The sequence below is a fragment of the Cherax quadricarinatus genome, chromosome 14, assembly GCF_038502225.1.
Source record: "Cherax quadricarinatus isolate ZL_2023a chromosome 14, ASM3850222v1, whole genome shotgun sequence".
NCBI lineage: Eukaryota > Metazoa > Arthropoda > Malacostraca > Decapoda > Parastacidae > Cherax > Cherax quadricarinatus.
In genome coordinates, this window is record NC_091305.1 from 40,607,243 (window position 1) to 40,617,212 (window position 9,970).

The following is a 9,970-nucleotide window of genomic DNA, read 5'->3' on the forward strand; positions in this document are numbered from 1 at the left end:
TCTGTTAGTGGGTTGGATTTGTGAAGGACTGGCCTAGTATGGGCCAACAGGCTTATTGCAGTGTTCCTCCTTTCTTATGTTCTAAAAGCTATGGCTTGGGTAGTTTCAAATTTAGGTTGGATAAATACACGAGTGAGAGGGGTTGGATTTGAGTCGGACTTGCACCTGAGCTTATTGCTTGGGTAGCATTTGTTCTGTTAGTGGGTTGGATTTATGAAGGACCAGCCTAGTATGGGCCAGCAGGCCTGTTGCAGTGTTCCTTCTTTCTTATGTTCTTATTGAAGACTTGTTTGTGTGATGGAGGGATGGTAAGTTTATTGTTGGAGAATATGACACTAATATCGACTCTACGGCTAATATGACATAATAAACAATATTAATAACATAGAAACATGGAATATACTCTAGAATGAATAAAATAAGTCATTACGTATGTCACGAGAGGTGTTGTGTTGTGTTGTTGTTGGGAATATAAGGGCCACTGAGAGTAAGCCGTCCATAATGGTGGTGAAGCAGCAGCTGAGGTGGTGGTGTTTTCTGTAGCCCTATATAACTCCAACAACATTGGAGGAGTTGGTAGAATTGCTGAATCACTGAAGAAGACACCTTCTACCACCATCACTACGACCTTCTACCACTATTACAACTGTTACCGCCATCACTACTACCTTCTACCACCATCAACCACTATCACAACTGCTTCCACTCTACCACCACCACCTTTGTATTTTTCTACAAACTTTTTCATAAATTATATGGGTTTCTCACATTCTTTACCAAAGGGCTGGCACTAGAAGCTTTCTTTGGAGCCATGGTAGCTTATTTAGCACTTGCAAGCAATAAAATCAATGGAATATTATGAAGTATTTCATAGGAGCAAGTGAGGGGACCGTCACTCACTGGTAAACAATGGCACACTGGCTGGAAAGGCAGGCTCAGGTGGCTCAGAGCGTGAGTACGTGTCCCAGACGCAGGACGATTAGCGAGTTAATGGACCATTTGCGAGCCAATGTTTAGACGAAATAATGGGACTATTTCCAAAATGGACGACTTTTAGGCCGGACAATTATTGAGGGACCACTGTATTTCCTTTAAGAAATACAGTAGGGCCCCGCTTCACGGCATTTTGCCTAATGGCATTACACTAATACAGACATTTCAAATTATGACCAAAACTCGTTATACGGCTCCCCCTGTTTTTCTAATACGGTGCACCCCACCTGGTTTGTTTACATTCTCTGTGAGCACATCTCTATTCTGTCTGGAAACTTTCCAAAATTTTATGTGTTTTAAAGTTACTGCATATTTTATATGTACTCTGATAATAATACTTATGTGTACCTGTACCTAAATATACTTACACACTGTGCTGGCATGCAGGTACACATGAAAATCACTAAGAGTCTCTACTCTTGAAGATGCCATATTAATAATAATAATCTCTTGGGTGCATTAAATGTTGTATATTAAGTTAATATAGACATTTCTATTAATCCATCTATGATATTTTTTTCAAAATTATATAACATGCTACATAACATATAAACATGATAAATACACACTACAGTAGAATAAATTAGCATAAATATGAGATGTGGTAGCCAGGGGACTTGTAGGAGTGATGGCAAGAATAACGTTTTCTCTTGTCCAACATCAGAGAAAATGTGTACACTATAATATTACTGGGGTTAATTAGAAAATTATTCCTTTCATATGCCTTCATTCAGAGCGTCATTTTTTCTAAAAATGGTGCTATATGAGTTTAGGAGTGTTCCTCTTTATTTATTCTACTGTATCAACGTGGAGACAATTTGTACACAATGTAAAGTGTCTGTATTATGGCATAATACAAACGTGTATGAGCCAAAACCAGATGCGTTCATCTCTTTGTTTACATATTGCACCTCTCTGTCCTCTCATTCTCTCTCTCATTTATTCGTTTTATCTCGTTTACACACCTCTCACCCTTCATTAAGACTACCAATATTTTAAGGTAATTTATGAATGTACTGAATATGTATTTTATCACTCTGGGGCGCTTTAAATGTCATAGTAAATTCCGTGTGGGTAGGGTGGGGTGGGCTGACCTGGCTGGCTGCCACACCTCCCACACCTGACTTCCTACAAATAAATACAACTTACCTCTCACTCTACATTAAGACTACAAATATTTTAAGGTAAGTAATGGGTGTACTGTGTGTGTATTTTACTTTTTATTGTTTTTAATGCCTAGTTCTATTGGAAAAGGCGTATGACAGGGTGGATAGGGGGGCAATGTGGCAGATGTTGCAAGTGTATGGTGTAGGAGGTAGGTTACTGAAAGCAGTGAAGAGTTTTTACGAGGATAGTGAGGCTCAAGTTAGAGTATGTAGGAAAGAGGGAAATTATTTCCCAGTAAAAGTAGGCCTTAGACAAGGATGTGTGATGTCACCGTGGTTGTTTAATATATTTATAGATGGGGTTGTAAGAGAAGTAAATGCGAGGGTCTTGACAAGAGGCATGGAGTTAAAAGATAAAGAATCACACACAAAGTGGGAGTTGTCACAGCTGCTCTTTGCTGATGACACTGTGCTCTTGGGAGATTCTGAAGAGAAGTTGCAGAGATTGGTGGATGAATTTGGTAGGGTGTGCAAAAGAAGAAAATTAAAGGTGAATACAGGAAAGAGTAAGGTTATGAGGATAACAAAAAGATTAGGTGATGAAAGATTGAATATCAGATTGGAGGGAGAGAGTATGGAGGAGGTGAATGTATTCAGATATTTGGGAGTGGACGTGTCAGCGGATGGGTCTATGAAAGATGAGGTGAATCATAGAATTGATGAGGGAAAAAGAGTGAGTGGTGCACTTAGGAGTCTGTGGAGACAAAGAACTTTGTCCTTGGAGGCAAAGAGGGGAATGTATGAGAGTATAGTTTTACCAACGCTCTTATATGGGTGTGAAGCATGGGTGATGAATGTTGCAGCGAGGAGAAGGCTGGAGGCAGTGGAGATGTCATGTCTGAGGGCAATGTGTGGTGTGAATATAATGCAGAGAATTCGTAGTTTGGAAGTTAGGAGGAGGTGCGGGATTACCAAAACTGTTGTCCAGAGGGCTGAGGAAGGGTTGTTGAGGTGGTTCGGACATGTAGAGAGAATGGAGCGAAACAGAATGACTTCAAGAGTGTATCAGTCTGTAGTGGAAGGAAGGCGGGGTAGGGGTCGGCCTAGGAAAGGTTGGAGAGAGGGGGTAAAGGAGGTTTTGTGTGCGAGGGGCTTGGACTTCCAGCAGGTATGCATGAGCGTGTTTGATAGGAGTGAATGGAGACAAATGGTTTTTAATACTTGACGTGCTGTTGGAGTGTGAGCAAAGTAACATTTATGAAGGGGTTCAGGGAAACCGGCAGGCCGGACTTGAGTCCTGGAGATGGGAAGTACAGTGCCTGCACTCTGAAGGAGGGGTGTTAATGTTGCAGTTTAAAAACTGTAGTGTAAAGCACCCTTCTGGCAAGACAGTGATGGAGTGAATGATGGTGAAAGTTTTTCTTTTTCGGGCCACCCTGCCTTGGTGGGAATCGGCCAGTGTGATAATAAAAGTAAAAAAAAATTCTATTGCTAACTTAATATATGCTAGTGTAAACTTGTTATCTGGCATTCATATGCATTTATAAGTGGAAAAAATGGTGTTCTGCTTTCCAGTGATGTTTGCTTTCCGGTGGTAGCCTGGACCCTAAACTGCTGTATAAGTGGGGCCCTACTGTATACTGTTGAACAGCTTAGTTATGTATAGTACTCCAGAAATTTAAGTAGCTGATAATACAAGGAGTGGCTGATAATACAAAAGGTCAAGTACACAGTCAACAATCGACGACTGTGCTAATGCAAAGTGGCACAGCTAACTGGATGTGTCCTCTGCCAATGGTCCAAGAATAAATATTTAATTATAGGAGGGACTTGCTTTTACAGCAGGTTAGGTTCTGGGCTACTGTTGTAAAGTGAAAATTGCTGTAATGTGAAACATAGTCTTACTTCACTTTCAATTTGAAATGCATAAAAAGCCTGATTACTTGTTTACATTATCATATATTAAGTAAGCATCAGAGCTAGACCTAAAAAATGTATATGCAGTACACACATAACTTATCTTAAAGTTTTTCATCCTTAGCTTATAGTGAGTGGTGAATATATTTATTGTAGGAAGTCTGAATAAATGAAGACTGAGTATAATTGAAAACTGTTGCATTAGTGAAACACTGCAAACTGTAGTACTGTAAAGTGAGAACCACCTGTAAGTTTCATCTGAAACCGAATAGGCCAGTCTGAGCCAGAAAATTTACTGTGGAGGTTCACCCAAGTATCTTAATATCATTTCTACATGTTTTATTGAAAATAGACAATAAATACTAATTCATAATAAATTTAATCCTCAATTTACCCCTTTTACTGTGTCACATAGATTTATGACACTGAGGCCAGTGTCACCTGCATAGATCTATGTATTAATCACAGTGCCCTCACTTATACTGTGATTAGTAAAGTTGAGTCTAGACATGAGATAATGGGTCTGTGTGATAGGTGTGCACAGTATAAAAAAAAAATCATGTCCCATGCAGTGCATGATGGGAACAGCTAACCTCTGATCATGTGTCTGACTTAAAATAGTGACTGTGAAGCACAGTCCAAGGTGGCTGTTTCCTGGTATCAGTTGACAGAATGGCACACATACTATTGAAAGTAACAAGACTAAACTATGTGACAAATGGTTTGAAAACTGACAAGTTGAAGACTGAGACACTTAAGCAACATATGGGAATCTTTATTTGTTATGTTAATATAAACTTGTTATCTGGCATAACATATATTAAGTTAGCAATAGAACTAGGCATTAAAAACAAGAAAATATAAAATATACACACAGCAAAATCATTACTTACTTTAAAATATTTGTAGTCTTAACCCTTAAACTGTCTAAACATAGATCTACGTTTGTGCGTGTAGCGCTCCAACCTTGATTTTCTCCATAAGAGACAATGCAAAAAAAAAAAAAAACGTAGATCTACGTTCGGAGCACTATGAGAACAAACGTAGATCTACGTTTGGACAGTTTAAGGGTTAGTGTAGGGTGAGAGGAGAGTAATTTTATTGTAAGAAGTTAGGTGTGGGAGGTATGGTAGCCAGCCAGGCCACCCCACCCACATGTAATATACTACAGCATTTAAAGAGCTCTAGAGTGATAAAATGCATATAGAGCACAATCATTACTTACCTTAAAATATTTGTAGTCTTAATGGAGGGTGAGAGGTGAGTAAACGAGGTAAAATGAATAAGCGAGAGAGAGAGGAGTAAATGAGAGGAGAGAGACACAGAGTTATGTAAACAAGCAGATGAACGTGTCTGGTTTTGGTTCATATATGTAACATATCGTATTTATGTTAATTTATTCTACTGTGGGGTGTATTTATCATGTTATATGTTATGCAGCATGTTTATTATATAATTTTGAAAAAAAAAATATAGATGAATTAATGAAAATGTTAATATTAACATTCGATATTTAATGCACCTTAGAGTGGTTATTGGATATTATTATTATTATCACTATTAATATGGTGTCCTAAAGACTAATAAGACACTCTTAGTAATTTTAATGTGTACCTGCATTCCAGCACAGTGTGTAAGTTTATTTAGGTACAGGTACACAAGTATACCAGTCACAGTATTGTGCCTTTTTTTGTTATTTACACAAGTATAATTATCAGAGTACGTGTATATACAAAACATGAAATAACTTTAAAACACTTGAAATTCTGGAAAGTTTCCAGACATAATGGAGAGACGCGGTGCTCAAGAGAAAATGTAACCAACTGGGTGGGCCGTGATGACTGTATTAGAAAGTCAGGTGGGGGTAGCCGTATAACAAGTTTTGATCATAATTTGAAATATCCATATTAGTGGAATGCCATAAGGTGAAACGCCATAAAACAGAGCCCTACTGTATATTGAAGTATACAAATAAATATTAATTCACCACAAATTAAAGCATGACTAAAAAAGGTGGGTTACTCTGAATGCAACTGTTGCCACTAAATTAGAGAAACCCCAGAGATTAACTACAAGACAAATAGAGGAGTCTAAAGCAAAGACTCCTGGAAAGAGAGACTAAAGGAATTAAACCTGTGTCAGAAAGAGAAACCTTGTGGTTTATGAAGGGATCTCTTAGCCATGTGTGAGGTGTGTTCATGTAGTCACTCACACATTTACTGACCAGAGCCAACCTGACCTAGTAACATGCACATCATCCATAAACAGATTTAAAAAAGGGTGTTCAAAACCATGGGAGAAAAGCACACAGATTCAGTAGGTAACACAAAAAAGAAAAATTGCTTGAAATAAGTATGATGAAAGTGCAATCTCTTAAAACATAAAAAAATATGCATTGTCTGTTAAGAGAAAAAGGCCTACTCACCATAAGCATCTTCATCAGGATCTCCTGAGTAATACTGCAACACTGTGCGGTAAACAATGTAGCCCAGCTTCTTGTACATGGTTATAGCTACTAGGTTACTCACTCGCACAAATAAATCAACAAAGTAACAGCGCTTTCTGTTAAGAAGAAACATTTATATTTGCTTAAAATATTTTCATATTTAATGGTTGAGAAATGCATTATGCAAACTAACAAGAAAAATAATATGATGGATTTATAACTATGAAAATTACAATAAGTGTAACTGACTCAGAAAATCGTAATAACATGATTGTGAACAATTCACAGAAAGGGTGAGATTCAAACCCATGGTAAGTCCTAAAATTGGCTTATCAATTTTAGGTCTTATACAGACAGTAAGCTGGTACAGTACAGATGTTGCAACAATGACTTATCAGTTTTAAGCTTGGCTCACCAGAGATTTGAATCCCACTTGTTCTGTGGCAATGAAAGTTTACCATGGAGTACAAGAGAAATTGATTCATTGTACAATGAAGAAAAGTATAAACGGAGCAGCATATAACACTAATGCCTAGAATAATTTATGTATTTCATATACTGGACACAAGGTTATAGAAAAATTGTAGCTACAAAAATTCAAGTATACATATTTTTCTTATAATGACCACAAGGTTGCAAAAAGAAATGCAGCAACCAAGTTAATTTATATGATACATTTTATATAGCTACAAGACAAATATGAAACATTTTAGAAACCTACATTTCCCACCCAAATGGGGCGACCTAAAGAAGAACACAAATTCACCATCACTCACTCATTTTCTAGTCTTCCCAAAAGTTACCACTATCATGGTCCAAGGATGACTCACTGAACAGCAACATTCCTGCCCAATTTACACAGTTCAGGCACTGCACTTTCCACCTCTAGAACTGAAATCTGGTTCCTCTGAATCCCTTTGTAAATATAGTTTTAATGTGTCTCCACTACTATGACCTAAGGAGCTCATGAGGCCAGGAAGGAGTAAACCTGGTAAAGGCCAGTTAAGTTTTCAAGTGATTGTTCAGCAGTATTTCAAGTTATCATCTACAAATGTAACTGAGGAAACTGGACCAATACCAGATGAGCCAGGGTGTGACACTGATGCAGGTTTGAGGGCTTCTAGCAAGAACAACCTGGTACACCAGGCGATCAATGAAATTTGGCCATAGGCTGGGGTACCTTTAAAACTAGTCACTGGCCAAGCCATATGATATACAGCACTGTACTTAGTAAAGTACACTTTATTAGGATACACACTATTAAAGTTAAGTTACCTAAAGAGAGACACTTACTTCTCAGAGATGTCTTCCAAGATGGCCATGAGCTGCTTGGCCAGGCCCAGTCGTCGATACTCTGGAGCAACAGTTAATGCAGTAACGTGGCCATGCCAGTTTTCTCCATGACCTTCAGCTTTACCCATGACTGTCAAGATACACAGTATTATAAGTCATTACTTTCTTATTGTTCTTACATTGCATCAGGAATCAAAATTACACTTGCCATCTATAACAGAATTTATAAAAAAAAAAATTACAAGTAAAGACTGAATAAATTTTAACAACGCTGTACAAGAACAAAAACTGATCCACAGATGCATCAGAATTTACACCTGGAAAATCCTAGAGGGACTAGTCCCAAACCTTCACACAGAAATCACTCCCTATGAAAGCAAAAGACTGGGCAAGCAATGCAACATCCCCCCCCAATGAAAAGCAGAAGCACCATGGGTCTGTTTAACTGCCTCACAGCATACATAAGGGGGTTTACCAATAGACCCCTGGCTGTCTTCAAGAGGGAGCTAATCTGGTACCTAAAGTCAGTACGTGATTAGCCGGGCTTTTGTTTGTACGTTGGATTGTGTGCGGCCAGCAGTAACAGCCTGGTTGATCAGATCCTGATCCACCATGACGCCTGGTCACGGACTGGGCCATGGAGGTGTCGACTCCTGAAACAAACTCCAGGTATACTCTAGGTATTACACTGCCTTTGTGATAAGATTTGTTGGGATTTTTAACCTGGAGGGTTAGCCACTCAGGATAACCCAAGATCAGTGCAACATCGACGACTGTTTGTCTAATTTCCAGTGTGGTTCTTTAATCTTGTCCTCCATGATATGACCCACACCGGTCAACTAACATCTGGGACCTACTTGCTGCTAGAAAATACGTTCAATGTTTCCACCCGTGCTGGGAACTGATCCCGGACACTCAGTGTGTGAGGCAAGTGCGCTGCCAACTGAGCCACGGTGGTATTTTACACCATTTTTCTCTGGGGGGAGATTCCTTTTATGTACAATAACATTATTATTGGCATACAACATTATTATAGACATATACGTTGTTGTGTAGCTGGGTTGGTAGCGCACACAGCTCACACATTGAGTGTTCATGGTTCGATCACCAGTATGGGTGGAAATGTTGGAGATGTTTCCTTACACCTGCTGTCCATGTTCACCTAGCAGTAAGTAGGTACCTGGATGTTAGGTGACTGGTGTGGGTCGCATCCTGGAGGACAAGATTAACCTAAAATGGTCTGCATAACCAGCTATGGTCTTTATAAGTTGTATCATGTACTTATTGATATAAATTATTATTATTATTATTATTATTATTATTATTATTATTATATACACCTCAAGGAAGATGTCTTGAGGCCGGTGAGGGGCTCTTGATACAAGGAACCCTGATTATCATTCCCTTCCTTGAACTCAACCTCAATACCTCCATTCCTCACCTCTTAACCCCTACGGGTTAAGAGCTTCCCTATGAAAAAAAAAAGTGTCTTAAAAGATGTAATGGGGTAACTCACTATAGCCCATAATGACGCCACTAGGGGACTCAGCCACCTGGAAGTACTCTGGCCAGTGAGCTAGGTACTGCAGGTAGAAGGAGAGTCCATAGGTCTCTGTTAGTGGGTCCAGGTTAACATTATTAAAGTGAAACATATCTTCACACCGGAATGGTCTTAAGGTCGTCATGTTGTTGTTGTTGTGGGTTATAAGAGCCTCTCACAGCTCACACTCTTCTTCTTCTTCTTCTTCTTCTTCTGTTGGGGTTTCAGGGCCACTGACAGCATACGCCGTATCGAGCCCGGCCGTCCAGTGCTAGGAGAGGGAATATCGACCAAAGTGGAAGAATGTCTTGTCTAATATCATATGTCTCTGATACATCCTGAAGCCAGCAGGAAGGAGTAGGTACAAGCCAATATCTCCTGACGGTCCAGAGGGCGAAACCCCTCCCCGTTGAGGAGGACAGGTAGAGTGAAAGTGTGCACCCCAAGTGTGCCTAAGGCCGCACGGAGAGTAGTCCGTGCAGATTGATAACGTGGGCACCACAGTAGGAAGTGTTCCACCGTCTCAGTTAGTTAGTTTAATATGTTTATTATGCACCCCATACCCATCCTGTGGGCGGTAGTCAAAAGATTACAGAGGTACATAATTGGTCCAGGGACTGGACTCCAAAGTTTTGATAGCTGAGCAAGTTACAGAAGTAATGAACTCACAATTTA

The 9,970-nt window shown here is 39.3% G+C and overlaps 1 protein-coding gene across 1 annotated transcript in view; it reads right to left on the minus strand.

Annotated features, from left to right (window-relative positions):
• The window catches only part of Naa20A (N-alpha-acetyltransferase 20 A), a 32,243-nt gene extending 22,738 nt beyond the window's left edge, over nucleotides 1-9,505 (minus strand). The window contains exons 1-3 of the mRNA XM_053785288.2: nucleotides 9,272-9,505; nucleotides 7,756-7,885; nucleotides 6,442-6,578 (exon numbers count right to left, since the gene is read on the minus strand). Of these exons, the coding sequence (XP_053641263.1) occupies nucleotides 6,442-6,578; nucleotides 7,756-7,885; nucleotides 9,272-9,440 (436 nt within the window). The 5' untranslated portion in view covers nucleotides 9,441-9,505. The remainder of the gene's footprint in view (nucleotides 1-6,441; nucleotides 6,579-7,755; nucleotides 7,886-9,271) is intronic.
• Nucleotides 9,506-9,970: the final 465 nt, after the last annotated feature.